This window comes from Lycorma delicatula, chromosome 1 (genome assembly GCF_047948215.1).
Source record: "Lycorma delicatula isolate Av1 chromosome 1, ASM4794821v1, whole genome shotgun sequence".
NCBI lineage: Eukaryota > Metazoa > Arthropoda > Insecta > Hemiptera > Fulgoridae > Lycorma > Lycorma delicatula.
In genome coordinates this window covers 400,553,890-400,574,228 of record NC_134455.1, presented here as the reverse complement: position 1 = coordinate 400,574,228, position 20,339 = coordinate 400,553,890, and the positions used below count along the sequence as shown (strand labels likewise).

The window sequence follows — 20,339 nt, the reverse complement described above, 5'->3', positions numbered from 1 at the left end:
CACCTGGGGCAATGATCTTACAAGACTCCACCATCCTCGAAGATGGAAAGATCACAAATACTGGAATTAGGTACATGGTAATCTATGACTCTAGAGAAGGAGATAAGATAATGGCCTCTCATATTATAAAGGCCTTACGAAGAGCTGTAGGTAAGCTGGAGTCAGCTGTCTTTGTGGTTCCCAGTGGTCCAGCGGGCATCATAGTGAGAAAAATAGTAATATACATGATGAGGAAGGGTAAGACTTTGCTGAGGATGTTACTCCCCAGCCTGAGCGAACAAGGGAGGGCAAGGTCGAGGTCGGTATCAACAAGAAGGGGAACCCCCCCGGGCCGTTGAAAGTAAAACGGTCGTAGTAAGGGCCCCCGGTAAATCTTATGCCGATCTGTTGAAAACCATGAAAGAAAAGGTTAAGGTTGAGGAGGCCGGTGAAATACTGTCAATTAAACAGGGAAGGGATCAACAACTAGAGGTCTGAATTAGTGGGGCGCAGAAGGCGGGGGAGTTTTCCTCCCTGCTGAAGAACAGAGCAGAGAATCTCCAGGTGGATATAAGAACACGAGGAGACCGCAGAACAGTCGTTCATGTAAAAGACATGCTAGGCGACACTACTGAGCGAGAGGTCAGGGAAGCGGTAGAGAAGGTACTAGGACAAGGAGAAAACTTTCAGGTCACATCACTAAGGGAGGCATTTGGAAACACAAAAAATGCCACGGTGGTCACAAGTCAAAGGAATGCAACGAAATTAATTGCAGCAAGGCTGAGAGTAGGGTGGGTGAGTTGCAGGGCCTACATCCGGACGGATATAGAGAAATGTTATCGATGTTGGGATGTCGGTCACAGCAGAAGAGTGCAGAGGCCAGGACCGTTCAAACCTCTGCTTCAACTGTGGTAAACCCGGCCATGTAATTAAAGATTGCAAGGAGGCGACCATATGCCTGGACTGTGGAGCCACTTCACATAGGACCGGGAACCCGTGCTGTAACAAAGGTCATGACTAAAGTAATACTAGTTAATAATAACAGGATCCTACTCTCTAGTTATTTGAGCATAGAAATAGCAGCTAGATACGAAGCAGACTTCCTGGTGGCCACCGAACCTAATGTGTATTCGGCGGCCAGAGAACAGTGGCTGACCGATGGGAATGGTGATGTGGCAATTAGAAAGATCGTTGGAAATGTGGATTATGATCTGTATGGTAGAGGTGACGGACTCATTGCTGTTGAAGTAAGTGATAAGATTATAATAGGTGTACATATCAGCCCTAAGTTCACTTTTCCCACGGAATTATAGGCCAATCTCCCTGTTACCGGTATTGTCTAAGTTGTTCGAGCGAATTTTCCTCGAAAAACTGAGGCAATACATGGAGGGAGAAGTGCGGCCCGAGCAATTTGGGTTCAGGGAATAAACTGGTAAAAATAATAGATGACCTTGTCGGAGGCCTGAACAGGAAAGCGGTGACTGCAGCCGTCTTTCTGGATGTGGCCAAGGCCTTTGACAAAGTTTGGCATAGCGGGCTGCTTTACAAGCTAGCGCGATCGGCGATCCCTTACCGCTATATCAGACTGATGCGGTCATATCTGCTAGACCGACATTTTGTCGTGCGCGTAGGGGAAACGATTTCCTCTACCAGAGAAATAGCCGCTGGGGTTCCCCAAGGAGCAGTGCTCTCCCCGTTCCTGTACACTTTGTAGGTGAACGATATGCCGCTATCGGAAGGGGTCAAAACGGCCCTTTACGCAGACGACACGGCATATTTCTACAGATCCGCAAATGTGGATTACGCGGTCCGGAGGCTCCAAAGGCAGCTGGACTTAGTGGAACCGTGGCTCGACATGTGGAGAATCAGGGTCAACGGTGAAAAATCGGTGGCCGTGATGTTCACATGCAAGACACGAAAACCGACCAGAGCTGGAAATCTCAGGGGAGAAAATCCCTTTTGAGAAAACAGTTAAGTACCTGGGGGTGGTGTTGGACAGGCGGCTTACCTTTGGCGAACATGTAAATTATGCGACCCGGAGGGCTAAGGCCGCCAGAGCCTCGCTATACCCAGTGCTGAACAGTGCCAGCCCGTACCCACTGGCAACTAAGCTTCTCATTTTTCGGCTGTACGTACTGCCGATTCTAACATATGCTTACCCGGCATGGGGGGCAGTGTTGAGCTCCTCGCTTCAAAAGAAGATCGAGGCCGTCCAAAACATCGCGTTGCGGACGATCTTTGGAGCTCCGTGGTTCGTCAGGAACGCCACTCTCCGATCTGATGCGAGATTTCAATCCGTGTCCGAGGTGGGGGTGGCGCAGGCGCGCAGACTGTTCGGGAGAGCGGCTGTGTCCGAACACAGTCATCTTCGGACATCTGCCGAGAGGACCCAACCCCGACAGTTGTAAGGAAGCGGCCTCACGCCGTACTGGACGAACCACCGTGATGGTGCGGTGCGGGAGCAGAGAATCGACAAACCAGGCTTAGGGGCCTCCATATCGCATGAGCCATAAACGGAATAGCGCGTCAGAGGCGTTTCCGGGGTCGCGAGTGCTTAATTTCCGCGAGTTATATAGTCTGAAGACGTCAAATACGGTAGTCGCGCATAAAAACAAAAACGCCGTCAAAATTTTTAATTTTTTTTCTTTTTTTTTTCTCGTGCGTGTGTGTGTGTGTTCTGCTTCTTTTGTTGCAGATACCAGCAGCCACCGCAGGACAAATGGTTTCTTCACTGCGGCCACGCGGTCCCCCCAGCCCCTTCTCGGACACACGTGTGTCTGAAGGTTGATAGTTGCGTGGAGTGAATAATTTCTGTTTACTTCTTCTAAGAAAATCGCGCCCCAAAACCGCGATCGCGAATAGGTATCACCATTCTGTAAGTTTCCTATTACCTTCCTTTCCCTTCAAGAAAGAAGAAAGAAGAAAGAGGGAACGAGCCCAGCAGTCACCTGCCCAGCAGCCACTGACAGCACAGAAGAACGAAGAAACCTGCACTTTCCCCCGTTCAGCCCTTCGGGGCTTCGGGAATCCAAGGTTAATGGTATGTAACTTCGGTTGCTACCAATTCACGGAAAGTGCAGGCCAAAGAAGAATGAAGAGGTCTTCGGAAGAAGAAGAGGATGAAGAGGAGGGAAGATCCTCTACTCGTCCCAACATCACGGACTGGAGTCCGGAACAGAGCCCAGCAGAGATGCGTCCTGAAAGGCAGCCATAACAGAAGTGGATGAAGAACTTCTACACAACCTTTCCTTTAATACTTACAAGTAAATGAAATTAAACCAGCAATTGCGACTCCTCCGGAGTAGGGGTCGCATTGCTCCCTCCTGATAGTTAGTGCCCCGTTGTGGCGTATTCCTGCTAGCCTATGAAGCGTTAGCACCGAAAGGACTTCAGTGGACGGTCTGAAGGGGAATTGCGTCGGGAGGACAGGTTTCATAAGCCTAGCCTTCCACGGTCGGCCCATAAAATGGGTTCGATAACGCTAGTTTAACAACGGATTGGAATGCAATTAAATCCGTCCTTAAAATACTAAATAATAATAAACAAAACTTGAAAAAATTAGACCCGCTATTAAAAATTAACCCTTTTAAGAAAAAACAAGCCCGATTAGAATGATCCAGCAGCAAGGGACTCTGTCCAGGTTCTGCGATAAAGTAGGGAGTAATAAACTCCTGCCAACTTTGCATTCCATTCCATTCCATATCAGCCCTAACTGCAGCAGGGAATCTCTTAAGAACAGACTCCTTGACCTCGAACAAGTCATTATACGAGCTCGGAAGAGAATTGTAGTCCTTGGAGACTTTAACTGCAGGACTGTTCTAGCTGGAGCGGTCTCCTCGAGCGCTAGAGGAAAACTCCTGGAGGAATTGCTGGCAGCGACAGGAATGACATGTATTAATGACGGAACAGCCACCTACCAAGCAAGAAGGCATCAATCGGTCCTGGATTTAGTTATAATTGATGGAAGGATGCGCACTGATGCAGCTGATTTCATGGTTCTTAATGACGAAACAGCCAGCGATCACAGAGCCATCTTTGTTAACTTCAGAGAGCAACGGCCAGAAATAAGACAGATAAATAACAATATCAGACTGTCTGATCAACAGATATATAGAGTGGCTAATAATGCGGCAAATAGAATTAGAAATAGTACTCGGATAACACCTGAAATATTCCAAAATATAGTTAAAGAAGAGATGACGAACATACCGAGGAGAAATAATATTAAACATAATATGGTCTACTGGTGGTCCAGGGAGATAGAGGAACAGCGTAGAATTATGCAAAGACACAAGAGGACGGCCCAGAGGTTGCGAGCTAGAGTTGGTTCGGAAATAGGATGTAACATTGCGACAGAGCAATATAGGCAAGCGAGAAAGACGGTTAACTTCCTCATAAAGCAGGCCAAAAGAAGGAAATGGTTAGAACTATGCGAGGAGTTGAATGCTGATCCGTGGGGAAAGGCTTTCAAAATAGTAACCAAGCGGCTTGGGAGACAAGCTCTGACACTGAATGAAGAAACGGCTGCGTTGCAGATCAGAAAGTTATTCCCCAGAACGGAGGAGCAATATAATAGAGCGGTGATAGAATGCCAGGGAGGAAGATTTACACAAAAAGAGGTCATGGAAGCTATAAATAAATTAAAAAATAAGAAAAGCCCCGGCCCAGATGGCATCCCAGCGGCCATCATTAAGATAATAGCTAGAATCGTACCTTGGGAAATAGTCGATGTAGCCAGCTACGGCCTACAAAATAGAAGCTTCCCTGAATGCTGGAAGGAAGCAAGAACAGTCTTCCTCCCAAAGGCAGGACAAATTCAAGAGAACACAGCATATAGACCGATTACGCTCATAAATAATATGGGAAAAGTAGTTGAAAGGTTGTAAGAAAATAGACTTAGAGAGGAAAAACAATGACTACATCCGGAACAATAAGGATTTAGAAAGGGATGGTCCACGGTGACCGCAGTCGAGAAGGTAAAAAACTGGGCATTAAATTGCAGAAGCGGTACATGGAGGACTAGAAAAATCCCCATGATCATAATGCTTGATGTTAGAAACGCATTTGGTACGGTCCCCTGGACAGCCATCATTGAGGCGCATCAAGCCATGCAAATAAGTAAATACTTAGTAAATCAGATAGATCAATATCTGCAAAATAGGTTCATAGAGGTCAAAACCCTAGAAAGGAAAGCCATATTTCAGGTATTCGGAGGGGTTCCGCAGGGATTTGTCCTTGGCCCAACCTTATGGAATGTTTTCTATGAAAAAATCTTCAGGCTGAACTACCTTGAAGGGGTATCGATAGTAGGATACGCGGATGATATCGCAATATTAGTAGAAGACAGAGATATTAATGAACTGGAGAACAAGGCAAACCAAGCACTTAGAACAATAGATGAATGGATGGAGGATAACAAATTAGAAATAGCTCCTAATAAATCCTGTTGCCTGGTCCTCTCGGGTAGAAGACCATTAAGAAGTGTGAATCTAAATATCAGAGGACAGAGAATCGATGAAGTAAAAGAAACAAAATACTTGGGGGTACTTCTGGACAAAAGTTTACGGTTCAGCAAGCATATCGATATGATTTGTGGGAGAGTTACTCCTGCTGTAAAGGGATTAAGAGGATTATTTCAAAACCATGGCTCACCTAAAATGGTTATTCGAAGATTGATAACCGCGGCTATCACTTCGGCAGTACTGTATGCGGCTCCCATATGGGGGGCGGCAATGAACATACAGCGAAATAAAAAGAAGTTGAGAAGTGTCCATAGACTGGCATTGCTGCTAGTTACTGTACGGTATTGTATTACGCGCTGTGCGTACTGACCGGGGTCCTACACATAGACCTTCAGATAAAAGCCAGAACCCTCAGACACAGCGGTATGTCGAAAGAAGAGATGGAAGGGATTATAGAACAAGAATGGCAAGAAGAGCGGGCAGGGTCCAGAGTGGGAGAATGGACCAGACGCCTAATCCCTAATATTAAAACCTAGAATAACAATAGACTCGGAGATGTCAATTTTTACATGACACAATTACTGTCGGGGCACGGCTCTTTCGGTCAGTATCTGTATAGGATGGGAAAAGAGCCACCCCGCAGTGCATCTATTGTCCAGACAATGACGATGCCGAACATACGTTGTTCATATGTCCAAGATGGGCCGTTAACAGAGGTCAAATAGTAATTAATGGTCTTACACCAGAAAAATCTCATAAACCGGTTGGGGTACAACAATGAGAACCGGGAATGGTTCCGCAGGTTCGCCGGGGAGGTCTGCGGGCCAAAGAGGAAGAAGACAGAAGAACGGGAGTATAAACAGTAGGGTAGGGCGGACAGTCACTCCATGGAGGGCCTGTACGCCTTGGTGTGCGGGTACCTGAGAAGGGGGTGAACTCCAGGGGAGTTTGAGTTTGGGTTAAAATAAAAGACCAAGTCCCGGTCGGCGGGGTCGTTCCTGCGGGAGCCTAGGCTCTTTGTGGGGTCAGCGCTGTCGATTAGAGGCCAAAGGCGTAAAAACCGAGTCCCGGTTCCCTGCTGAGGCGCTGGGGGCCGGACCTTGGCTCTAAAGCGAGGGATTAGAGGCAGGCAATGTAAAACAAAAGATCCGAGACCGGGGAGGCCAACCTGCCGTGCCGGACGTATAGCCGGCGGGTGGGGGACGCCTCCTTTGAGAGTAAAAGGACACTCTCCCCGACTGAGTATACTTAACTGGATATCCGATCGGGGAGAGTAGGAAAAAAAAAAAAAGGAGGTGGAAGAATCCAAAAGGACATTAGAGCTATATTTTGATCCCAGAAGTAGCTGCTGTATTGGTCAATAGACCAAGGGTCATTTGGGTTCTACGTCTGCATGATTGGAAGGAGGTGTACAGATCAATGTCAGTATTGTGAAGAAACTAACACATTGGAGCACATCTTTTTCATGTGTCCCAGGTGGAAGGAAGAACTGGCATGTGATGGTTTAGACTCGCTTGGGGGTCATGCAGTTGATGCTCTTGTTCGGTGAGAGTTGGACCATGTGTTCACAGTGGTTTCTGGTGGAGCGCTCCACCAGAAACTACTAAAGGAAGAACATGAGGTGAGCAGCAAAGATGTCAGTTGAGGGTAGTGCTGGGCACCAGTCTTTGGGGGCAGGTGACAGGTGTGCCTCGACACTGCCATCAGCAATGGCTCCCATGAAATGCATTCCTGCCATCTAAGGCTAGCATAGCTGTGTGGAGAAGAATCTACGTGTATAGTAAATATTGAGTTGTAAATATCATGTGAATGTGGTGTGTAAATATTTTCATGAATGTGAGGTGTACCTGTGATGCACGTAGTGCTGAATTTGAGCCTTTACAGCAGTTCCAGTACCACATTGCCTGAGGGAATGGGCTTTTAGTGAGTCCACTGCAGTAGGCGGTGAACATCACACCCAGTATGTACAGGCTACTGAGCGTTTGGTTTAGGCATGTTTTCCCACTTCCGATGTAAAACAAAAAAAAAACACTATTTTCTATTTTATTATGTACTTATGATTTTGCATTCATGGGTCTCATGCCTGTCTATTAAATTAAATATAAATAAATAATATTAAAAATTTACCACATGCAAAAATTTAAAAACTTACCAAATACAATTGCCCAGCCTTTGCTTGAGAATAAAAATGGAAAATTAGGCCTTAACAACAAAGACAATTGCAAAAATATACGAAGTACTTCAAAAAATTATTAAACTGCCATGAACCAGCAGTAAGATTTCATTTCCAAAATCCAACATGAACTAATTATGCAGACACCACCCGTCTGCACAGATTACAGTGACAGGCCTTAACTGTCCATTTCACGACTCTAACAACATGACATCTATTACATTGATTGTGTCTAGCGGGTCAGTTACTGCTGCACACTTCTCATACTAAGCGGCCGATATGATGTTATACCATCAGGTAGTTTACCTAGTTTGATTGGTTTCAGCTATTTTCCATACCTCGAGAAAATATTCAATGTTGAGAATGGATGTACAGTAATAATAATTATAATAGCTGAACAAGAACTTTACGATGAGTGAAGTTAGCATTGTAGATAATTTATGAATTAGATAGTATGCAAACAATGAAGATATTGGATTTTAAAGTTTAATGATAAGAAAATTAGAATTTATTTTGCAAAAGCAGCAAAATTTATTTGTTCTGAATGAATACATAAAAATGTTAAAAACATCTATTCATATGTTAAAATCAGCTCCTGGGTTGTGTATGAGATTTTTCACTGATTTTCTTATTTCTGCATGCCAGCAATCTTTTAATTTTTTTCAAATTAAAAATCTTTTTGGGTGAAATTAAAATTAATTTAATATATATTCTTAGAATTAAGCTTCACTTTAACAAAGCAGTACTTGCTGATAATACTTCCTATCTCTATCTATACTATTATATAAAGAGGCAGAGGGTTTTCGTTTGTTTGGGATAAACAAAAAAACTCCTTAATCACTTTCAACCAAATTTTTACCCACATTTCTCAGCATAACTGAGAAGGTTTTTAGATATGTTTTCAATCTCAAAAAAAAAAAAATGAGTATATATCTGTAGTAGTGGAGATTTTCCGGTTGAAGCACAATCTTTAATGAACTGTGAGTCGTCACTGTGTGAGGTGAGGTTGAACTGAATGCATCATATCAGTCGACTGAAAATATTTTTGAGTAATATTAAATTTTGAACAATTTCTTTCTGTTTAACAATAATGACCTTCCCTTGGGGTATGCATGTGAGGCTAGAGTGGTGAGGTATACGAACACCTCATGGGAGGCTAGCCCAATCATTACTATGAACTTGTAACAAACAGGGTGCCCCTGGGGCACTTTTTTGGAGGTGCAATGTGGTGCTCTTATATCAGAAAACAATCATCCGATTTTGAAAATTCAAACTGGGAATATATATATATAGTTTGTCTGTTTGCTCATGCATCATGTGAGACGAATCTGACTGACTGATTACTTTCAAATTTCAGAATACATATGTGTTACCCCAGAGAAGGTTTTAAGCCATTAACCGAGGCCCTAGCTCCCTTGAACATTGAGATATTAAAAATATTCATTATTTCTTCACTCCCAAGACGAGCGAAGTTGTGAATTAAAGAAATTCATTAAGGAAAAGATAGATTTATTCTTCTACTTCATTACTGAATATTTCTGCCGCCATTGCAAAGAAATAAGTTATGATTTTTTCATTGTCAAAGGCGTGTGTACTTTAGTTACTATAGTTCCTATTACCTATATTTCATAATTTAGTTTCTTTTTCAGGGTTCTGTCCAACCTCATCATGTATGTTACAATATCCAATAATTATAAATACTTACATGACCTGGATAAAATTCCTCCTCTTCTTCTGCCTTTATAGTGTGTACATCATTAATTTTAAGATTAATCCGAGGTGGAATGTCATCATTTAATGAGATCTCAGATTTCTATAAAAATAAGATGAAAAAAACCTTACAAAAATGTTGAAATTGATTAATATTCAATAAAATATCTTTTTTTATTCTGACAAACTTAAATATACCATTGTAAATTAAAAAAATATTAAAAAAAAAGGTCTTTCAACCCATCAAAGACAGAAAAGAAGACACAAATTATTTAACCCCTTCATAGTTTTTGATGAAATAACTCATCAAATAACTACCCTGATAAAAATTTCCTTGACGAAATAATTCGTCATCCACTTTTTTGCTGAAAAGTGCCACTGATGAATTATGAATTGACCCATTTAATTGTGTTTGTTGATGGGTTACTGTAACATATGCGAGTCTAGTTCCATTTTTACTCTAATTTATTGCTGAAGCGGTAGTATCATATTGTTTCTCTATTCTATATGTCCTAACAAAGTGTATTCATTATTCGGGTTATTTTTTGCAAATAAATTAGTTGACATTCTTTATGTCAAGCAGACTGATCTTTATGTCAAAGATTTCTTTAAAAAAAAATAACTACTAAACAAGTTTTTGAGGTTTCCCCTGTGAAAACAGACTGATAATTATGAGATGCTTTTGTTTGTAGCTGTATATATGCTATCAGGAATTACCTGAAAGCCACAAACTGAAAGTTATTACACAAACAACCTCCTTTTTACAACTCTTGGATTTGGAAATGTTTTGGAAATGCCCAAAGAATAAAACTTTTATTGTATTTCCTCAATTTTACTCATAATGATAATAATACTAATAAATCTCCAAAAAATAAAATCGATTATTGACTATCTTGATAAAAAATTCAGAGATGTATATACACCAGAAAAAATTTTAGCAGATGATGAAAGTTTACTGGAAAGGTAGGCTAAACTTCATTCACTTTATTAGAATAAAAAGAGCACACTTTGATATAAAAACATTTCAGAGCCAGAAACTGGATATATATAAATAAAAATTGATAGCATACGTAGATGCAAGCAAACAAAATCTAAAAACTCCTAATCATGGCTACACCACTAATATTGTCATTACTCTTTTTGAAACTAGTAACCAACCAGTGAACAATAAAGCTACCCCACGAACGTCCACTTAAATAAGAATGATATGTATGACATGTAAACAATGTGTAGTCTTGTACACTCAGGCGTAACATTCCTGTGTTATATGGTTTATTGAACCCCAACTATCAAAGTCTATAGGTGTCCATGGTTTATATTTTAACTGTCTATAAAAGCAACTAAATTTTACTAGGATTTGAACTTTACAACCTTTTGACTTCAAAAATCAGCTGTTACAGCAGTGTTAATTAACTGCCTATTTGCAACTCAACAAATATTAGTAACAAAATATATATATACATATATATATATATATATATGTATATATATACCAACCTTTGTAAAACTGATTATAAAAGCAAATGTCTATAAAGTGTATCTTTTGTACCATATTACTATCTCTTTTTTCTTACACTGTACATTGTATTTTCATTTTCTTCTTAATTTAACTGAAACACATTTACTTTTTATTTTTTTTTTTACTTATTGTATTACCCATTAAATATAGAATCACACAACCTTTTTTAAATTACCCCTTTCAATTATCCAGATTTGGCCTTGAAATGTCCATCTGGATAATTGGTGTGCCACTGTATATAAAATCTAACACTTACCACTTCATTTTCAACTTTTAAATTTTCTGGTTTAACTAAGTTAAACTCCTCAATTGTTAATCTGTTTTGATTATTCATAATTTCAAGCAGTTCCTCCTCTTTCAGTTGTACTGAATCTATTTTCTGTAATAAAAAACAATAAATAAATGCTACAAAGTAAATATGTTTATGATTTATTGTACAATTTATAAAAGTAAAATAAATTGTATATGTAATTTGCTTATCATACACAAACAGCGCAGCAACAGTTAAATTATTATTAGTATTAGGTGACTTTACTGTGCCAGGTTTTGTATGGAAAACCTAAGAAATATTTCTTTTGCTAAATGTTGCCATACAAATCTAAATATTAAAAATGCTGTTACTCACCCTATAAATGGGTGTTGAAAACAACACTACTTTACAAGATGATGTTTTTTACAAATTGTAAGCTTCTGCAATCAAATAATTTGTTAAACTGTTCGAGTAATTCTAATGATTTAGTTTTTCTAATCTTACTGACAGTAGTGTTAATATTGCTTACGGTGAAATTTTTTATCATGATAAATATAATTTATCACGATCGTCAGAGATAATGTTACCTAAGATTTTGAAATCTAATTTTATTTCTCATAAATACTTAACAGATTATAAAAATATTCATCTTATAATAGTCAGAATTTACTAAATAAGAATATATGATTACATTTTCTCATAAAAATTGATTGTAAACAATATTAATTTTTTTTATCGCAATATAAGCATGAAGCTAGTGCATGGAACATGCTTTATAGTGTAACAACTTGGAACAACTTTATAGTGTATGAAAAATGTCACACCTAAGCAGGATTTGATATTGATCATGAATATAAATTTATTAATAAGAAGAGAGTTCCATAAGCTACAAAAACAATATAAATCTACTTTAAAATTAAATAAAAATGAATTTCATACAGCGATAGAGGAAAAAAATAATGCTGAAGTGGCAAGATAAACGACTTATTTTCTGTTTGACAATGACTGTGTAGAAGTAGTATGGAAAGGAAAGAAGGCGATGTGGTTCCAAATGTTGTCAAAGGGTTATTAAATATATATATATATATAAATGCTGTAATTGTATATGTTGAAGCCAAAATGAGAAGTTAATAATTCGCACTGTACTAAAATAACAACTGATTTACCTTCTATCTGTAATAAATTTTTGAACTCCAAAATTGTTTAAATTTGTTCAAAATTTGTTGTATTAAATAATTTAGAACTGAAAATATAAATGTAAATTTTTAAATTAAATATGATAATTAAAGTAAACAATACCTCAGTTGATCAGGCCGTTTAATTTCTAGTAGTATTGCAAATTATTTCTTATTATAATTATCGGAAGGCTGTTATTATTAGGGTTTGGGCCATAATTCCAACATTAACTGTTTAAGTTCGTTATCGAATGTAATTCTGAAGGGTATACGAAACAAAAAAGTTACTACAGGGGTTTTAACTCGTTTTATTTCTATCGCGATTTTTCCGTCCTTCCAACTTTCATTGCTCATAAAAAAAAAAAAAGCGTTGATGATAACTGATTTTCGCCATTATTTCCGCAAAACATTACATTAAAATCACGTATCGTTTCCTATTTAAAAAAAGAAATTGATTCAATATGACGGATCCAAGACAGCTGACAAAATATTTCAAACTCATTATTACTACGAAGATCCATCTTTATTTCTACTTTCTAATATTCCACCACGGTTTCAAAATAAAAACTAGTTTCCAAACTTATATTTACTCCGTATGGAAATGTCATCAGGCTAAGGAAAATAAAAACCGTTGAAGATAGAAAAGGAACGTAAACTAAACACTATATATGCTTGCAAAACTTATGTTACAAACTTCTTTCATTATGTCTGTTGCAAATAACATTTTTCTACGCTTCACTTTGTGTAATACTGAACGTATTTTAATGTATTAACCTAATTCTCTCGTAGATCTGTATTCCCGTTTGACAGAACGACCTTTAAATAACGGGATTACTTTCATACCGGATTTAGAATTGCACGAAAAAAGTAACCGTAGTTAAATTGTCTGTATGGAATGGCCTCTGATTTTCATTAAATCTGATACATAATCTAGCTTTATTTAAGACGTAAGTTACGAGTTATAAAACAAATTTGTCGTCAGAAACCCCTTTCACCCTAATTAAATCCCTCATAATTCACATAGTACCCGCACACAATATTTCGTTATTTCGCACTACACGCGTGTAATACACAGGTAAACGTGAAAGATAAAAATTTAAGAATGTCGACCGATATTTCTCTAGTGAATGTAGACACATACCAAATACCTCGGGTTAAACATTTAAATATTTACTAACATTATGATACATTCGGAATTTCACCGGTATATTTCGACAAACACAAATAAGCGGTGGCGGGGATTGAAACGATAACTAAAAATTAAAATAGAAAATTACCCGATAGCGATCTCTAAGGTTAACAGATTTCGAAATATCCTGGTAAAAAAAAAGGCTGTACTAAAAAAAGTAATAACCTACACTCGCTTAGCTCGCTAACCTGGTTTAATTAACGTTAAATATAATTGTTGCAATTAAAAACGGTTGGTTTGTATGTAGTTGGGGAGATCCAACTCGGTGTGGAACTACCGCAAAATAGAATTAGATTTAAGGGACAAAATTTGGTTTTCGCCTGAAAAAAGCAATAAAATAGTTCCGAGAACCGTATCTGCAGTATTTATTCGGAAATCTGGTATGAAATTCAATAAATTGGGGTAAAACCCTGTATTTTTGGTAAGACCTACGATAACTTTGATAAATGAATAATAAACCGGTAAAACTTTTAAAGCATTGTATTCTGAAGAAGAAAAGAAACATTGTTGTTAGATGAATCGAACAAAGAAAAACCTTTTCACTTCTCTTTCACCAGTCGTAAATCGGAAACAAAGAATTTCAGGCATATTTTTATATTACATTTCTCCGTTATTTGCACGTGTAGAAAAGTTTATAATAGATCCGGCAGAACAATATGTACACTCTTTGAAAATAACAAGCGATTTTTACGGGGCTATTATCCTTTATATAACGGTACGGAATTTAATAGCAATATAACTAAAAAGCAGGTATACAAAATTAAAATATATTTTACAAACACAAATCCCACCGCCTACGTGAAAGATTTCGTTAATAAAATATACAGTTATTGCTTAGCATTTATTCTGTTACAAATTAACACAGTTTAAAATATTTTACGGTCATAACCCAAATCCATCATTAGAAGCAGATATACAGCTTGTACGAACGTGTAAAGGAAACTAATGAAAAAAAAACGAAATTTAAAATTCAACTAAAAACTAAATATAAATAAAGATTTACTGGATGTCCCACCTGACGTTTATATAATATAAAGACTGTCCAAAAACGAAGTAAAGCAAAAAATAAATACTATAAAGGAAAAGTTAATTCACTGAAAAACAGCAGAAATAGAGAAGCACGACAGCAAGTAAAATACATTTAACGACCCCGAAAGGTTAAACCAAATACAACAGAAAAATCCTCCAATACAGAAAATAATCTGCATTTAAATTCTCTTGCAGAACCGTCGTATTCCTAAAAGAAATCCATCTCGAGCAGCTGAAATAAGAGATATAACTATTAATTCGGAAACGTCTCGACAGAATTAGATTTAACCAAATTAGAGGGCTCTTACCGTACATTTTTTCATTATAACAGATTTGGTATTAAATCGTTTATAAAATCTGAATAATATTTACGAATACGTATTAAATTGTTTTCATTATATCCGATTGTATAATGTAAGTGAAAATTGTCGTAAGTATAGACGGAAGTAATTGTTTTAAAATTATTAATCGTATGAAAACGTTAAGTACGAGATAAAAGAGGTATTGTTAACGGTCTCGCTTCGACTGTTGAATTCTTTACTAGCAATTTAGATGCATACGGTTGAGAAAAATACGAAAAATTGTTATAACATTTTATTGAGAATTCTGAAGTGCCTGACCGCAATCGAACCCGGGACCTTCGGATAAAAGGGCGAGATGCTACCACTCGCGCCACGGAGGCCGGTAACCGTCGCTTAATATTCACGCTTTTTTTTTTTACTAGAGGGTTTTTTATTTACGAATTTTGATAATAATATAACATAATTCCAAGTCTAACCTGAAATCGAACCCAGAATTATTTACCGTACAAAAAGAACGGAATTCTGGCGAACTTCAGACGCAACGTCACCCTCACTGTTTTAAAAATATGTACGAGTAAGAGATTCCTCCATTCTTTAATTACGCAACAAACTTCGAAACTTAACAAAATATTTTTTTATCGCGGGTTCATTATTTTGATTTCATCGACCGATAAAATGTACGATATGAGTATTTTTTTCACAGAAAATTTACTCCGTTGGAAATTGTTAGGTCAATTGATACCCTTAACTAACAGCCGACACGTATAATACGTATTACAATTAAAAGAGGACATAATTTTTTACTACTACCGTACTGGTTGACAAAAAAGATGTACATTTCATTTTACATTCTCAGATTAAATGTATCGCGTAACCGACTTATACCCGAAACGTGTTGGTTCCAAATGCCGTTAATTTTTTACGTACGAAAATATTTATCTACTTAACCGTCATATTATTAAAAAATAATTTAAGTTTGGGCATGAGCCTTTAGGCGTTAAACGAAAAAATAAATATCGAACTTGGATATTGTAAAAAAAGAAATGCGTTAGACAGTTTAACCAAGTCGGTTTTCCGTTTCTTATACATTCCCGTAAGAAATTTTATTATGTCGCATTCTTTTACAGATTGAATATTTTTCAAAAATGTTACCTCGCAGCTTACGTAAACGCATCGATTAAAGAAAAAGTAATCGAACAGGTAAAATAAAATAAAAATACTAAACGACAATCGAAGTCGCCTGAATTTCCATCCGGTTGGCTTTATTCACGTATAAAAAACGGAAACGTTAAATATTCAAACTATTTATATTTAACAAGACCTGCTTGCAACAGATCGAGTAAGAAGACGCCATGCACCGGGCTCCGTAAAAAAAAAATACTATCGATGGCGACGGATCATAATTTTGAAAGTTTGATTCGCTTTTTGTAAAACGCCTAAAAAAATTTTAGACTTTCAAATTACTTTCCTATAATCTGAATTGTTTATAATGGAACAGCCTGGGGGTGTAAATGCAGGAAAACGTTTTTGCGAGAGCTAATTGAACGGCAGTCGATCGACCGGTTGTTCTAATAAGCATTTATCCAACACCTTATGTCGTTTTCAATTTTGAAATTATCGCTAACATCTAAGAATATTATTACGACCAAAATAACGAATGAAATCATTTTATATATATATAAAAATAAAAAATACGGTGCCAAGCTTTCTGTTAAAAAATTTAATTTCATTACTTTACTTGTTGAAAAGATATTTAATTCGCAATAACCAAAATCACGATTAAATATTTCTATCAAAATTTATAACTTTGAAATCAATATCTACGTTACGTTCCGTCGATTATCCGGTTCTTAATAGTAATTTTAAGGGAATTATGTATATATAGGAATATATTTATTTTAACGTTTTAAGAAATAGTTAATTTTTAGCACGCGATAGAATGGAGGCGCATTTTAATTACTAGCGTATTTTATTCGACTGGTGGTTTTCAGCTTTCTATTAAAAAAAAAAAATACATTTATTTTAACAATAAATTTGAAGTAACTTTCAGTTATAATAAATTCTTACGCGATACAGTGCGATAAATAGCTAAAAAAAATGAACACAAGCTGGGAATCGAACCGAAATCCCGGTATCTAACCCTCTGATGAAATTACTTACGTTTTTAATTTATAACTCCTGCGCGATCGTTTACTTACGCGTTATTTAGATGACTTACGGGCTGTTGAAGAAGACAAACTTACGCCTGAAATAGACTTATACACGGTATGAAAGATAGGAATACTAGAACGAAGTAAATAAGGAGAATAGTTAAATGTAACATTTACTTTGCAAATAAAAATTATTGAAAAATCAATTTCTCTTAAATAGAGTAATGAAGAAGATTACAATTAATTTCGACTTAATATTAAGGACAATCCTCATACTCAAATTAGCCGAAGCGAAAATAGAAGCTGTTAACGAAAAAATTGATAATATCCAGTCAAGAGAGTTAAAAGAAAAGGAGCCGCTAATTACCTTTCAAGTGAAACACTTTCTTATTTATATAGTTTAAAAAAAACAACAATACTTTCAACGTATAAATAAATAAATTTTGTAAATGTCCAGAGAAAAAATTCATAATAACAATTTCAATGTTAAGCTTTAAATTAAGCTATCCGAACAAAAAAAAAGTAAAACCTAAGAACGTTCAAGTACACCTATCAAAAAAAAAGCCTAACCACCTCAAAAACCCAATTAAGCCACCTGAAACAAAATACTCTACAAGTAATCGATATCTAAAATAACAAAATTAAAAAAAAACCAGAAGAATAAAAACCCAAAAACCATATATAAATCAAACCAAAGTAAAAATATAAAGAACTCACTACATCCAAAAACAAACAAAAAATAAATAAATATAAAAAATTAACCTAAAATCAAAAGGCAAAACAAAAAAAATAAAAAAAAGAGAAATATTCAGATATAAACTATAAGAAAAATTAATATAAGGGAAAAAAGAATTAGAAGAAAACAAATAATAAATTAAACGTAAATTATAAATAAAAGTAACCCCCGCCCACCACAAAAAAAAATAACTAAATTTTTTTTAAAAATCTGAAATAAAATCCCTTGAATAAAACCCAGAAAAAAGGAAATCCACATAAACAAACTAAAGAAACAAAAAATGCTTAACTAAGCCTCCTATAAATCGGATATCTTCTCTACCTAAAAAACAATGAATAAAAATAATACCGGAACACAAAAAAAGTAACGATTTAAACACAGCGTGAATTAATAAATGAATAAAACAAAGAGATGAACACCCAAGAGAAAGAATAAAAAATATAAATCCCAATCGTCTAAGAGTAGAAAAAGCAAATAATCTTCCTCAAATCATTTTCTAAACGAGCGGCACAACAAGTATCGCAAAAATAAATAAAATAATTAAATCGAATAATTAAATAAACACCAGAAGTCACCAAAGTAGAAACAGGGGTAGGAGCTGCCGTCGCCGAAGGCAACCAAACACAAAAGGGGAACCGAGCGCTTTTAGTAAAAGAAGCAAATAAAACCAAATAAACCAAATTAATAAAATCACCGTCAAAAAATATAATGAAAATAACCAAAATTAATAAATAAACCGATACACAAAATTAAAAATACATCGCCTGCACGATTTATTAATAAAGTAATAAGACCAGAACATAAAGAAACTCTATTTTGATAATAAATAACTAAACAATAAAAAATTAACCCGAGACAATCTCAGCCTAATAATAAACAAATAAAATCAGGTATTAAAATAAAAAAACCGTACTTAGAATAAATAAATCAAACCAAATAATAAAACCGAACTAAATTTAAATCACCAAGACTATAAAATAAAACACAACTTCTAATTAAAAATACAAGACATAAAAAAACAAGAAATTCAATCAAAAAAAAACGAAATCATATTCAAACAAATAAATACCAAAGAAAAAAAAAGATTGTAACAGAAAAACATAGCCTATCCTCAAAAAGATCTTTGACATCGCAAATCAAAATTTTAAATTAAAATAAATAAGCAAAATTAAAGGAAACAATGAAGAAGCAAAACATAAAATTCACAAACATAACAAGAACTAATTAAAATTAAATCACCGGAATAAAGACCGTGCTGAGTTAAAGAAAAAATTATTACTTTATAACAAGCAGGAAAAATAAAAATCAAAAATAAAATCTTAATCTTAAAATAGAAATAATTAAACTATTCTCAGAAAATAAATTCAATCTAGGAGGACAAGAAGACGCAAAACAAAAATCAAAAAAAAACTAAGTAAAGGTAAATAATTAAGCAATCCCTTAACGAGAAAGAATCTTCGTCTTCCCGATCGATCGTAAATAACCCCGATCAAAAAAAGACCCGAAGAAACAAAAGCACGAGCGACCGTAAAAGACGATGAACCGAGTAATCCCAAACCAGTTATAGTAAATAACCAGACTTATGTGACAAACAGACGACTAAGCAACAAGAACCTTTAAATCTCTTTGAATTATACAAAATATTCTAACGACCAAATAAACAAATACTAACAAAAAAATAACCGTAATTAAATAAAAAATAATAAATATAACCTAATCGACGAATAAACCCAAACCCCCCAACTTTAATATTACACCGGCTAAAATTATAGAACCTGAAGTAGGGGCCTCTACATGAGCCCGTAAATACCTCGACTAAACCTAAAGCCAAAACAAAGAATTCAAAATAGATAAAAATAATCTTAAAAGCTAACAATTTAAACCATCAAAATTAGAACTTAAAGCTACCCCTAACCTTAAATCAATTTAATTTAAAAAAACAAGGGTTCAAAATATAAGAAAATAAACTTAAAAGCTAACAATTTAAAGCATCAAAACCAGACCGTAAAGCTACCCCACCCCTTATGCTAATTCAATACAAAAAAAAAATCAAGAATCCAAAAGATTAACTCTTATAATAATAAATTTGTTTTTAAGAAACCAAATATAAATATTTAAATAAGCGCGTGTAATTATCTTATTAAACTGAAACTTCAAATTAAAGTTAAACCATGAAGGTTTTTTTTTGTATAAAAAAATATTGGTAAGAATTGACTCAACGCCTAGAGTCAAACCAAAACAGTCATGTTAGTAGGTTGTTTGATCCAGCAAAACGTGATTTTTTTGTGCCTCGTAATAAATTTTAAAACAGAAAAATTCAATTAAAAAAATTAACGGTAAATATTTTTTAAATGTTACGAAGAAAATTTAAACACATTTTGAATAATTATTTATTTTTTAAAATTAATGAGTGTAAATTCGGGCTATTAACATTTTTAATTTAATAAATTATTTGAATACATACATAGAAAGAGAAAACATCTGCAGATTATTGTTTCAAAAATTGTAAAAAAAAATTAAAAAAGTAATTAATCACCTTAATCAGTAATATCTCGACAAAAAGAAGTAAACTGGATGAAGTTCCCTCGAGTCAGTAACAGTCTTACAAATTGAATCTACGAACACACGTACACTACACTTTCCCGTACACTAATACAGGACAACT

The 20,339-nt window shown here is 35.8% G+C and overlaps 1 protein-coding gene across 1 annotated transcript in view; it reads right to left on the bottom strand.

Moving 5' to 3' along the window:
- LOC142318013 (uncharacterized) overlaps nt 1–20,339 on the bottom strand; it is a 74,204-nt gene that overhangs the window by 20,012 nt on the left and 33,853 nt on the right. Inside the window, exons 3-4 of the mRNA XM_075354544.1 lie at nt 11,100–11,222; nt 9,320–9,427 (exon numbers count right to left, since the gene is read on the bottom strand). Coding sequence (XP_075210659.1) covers nt 9,320–9,427; nt 11,100–11,177 — 186 coding nt within the window. The 5' untranslated portion in view covers nt 11,178–11,222. The remainder of the gene's footprint in view (nt 1–9,319; nt 9,428–11,099; nt 11,223–20,339) is intronic.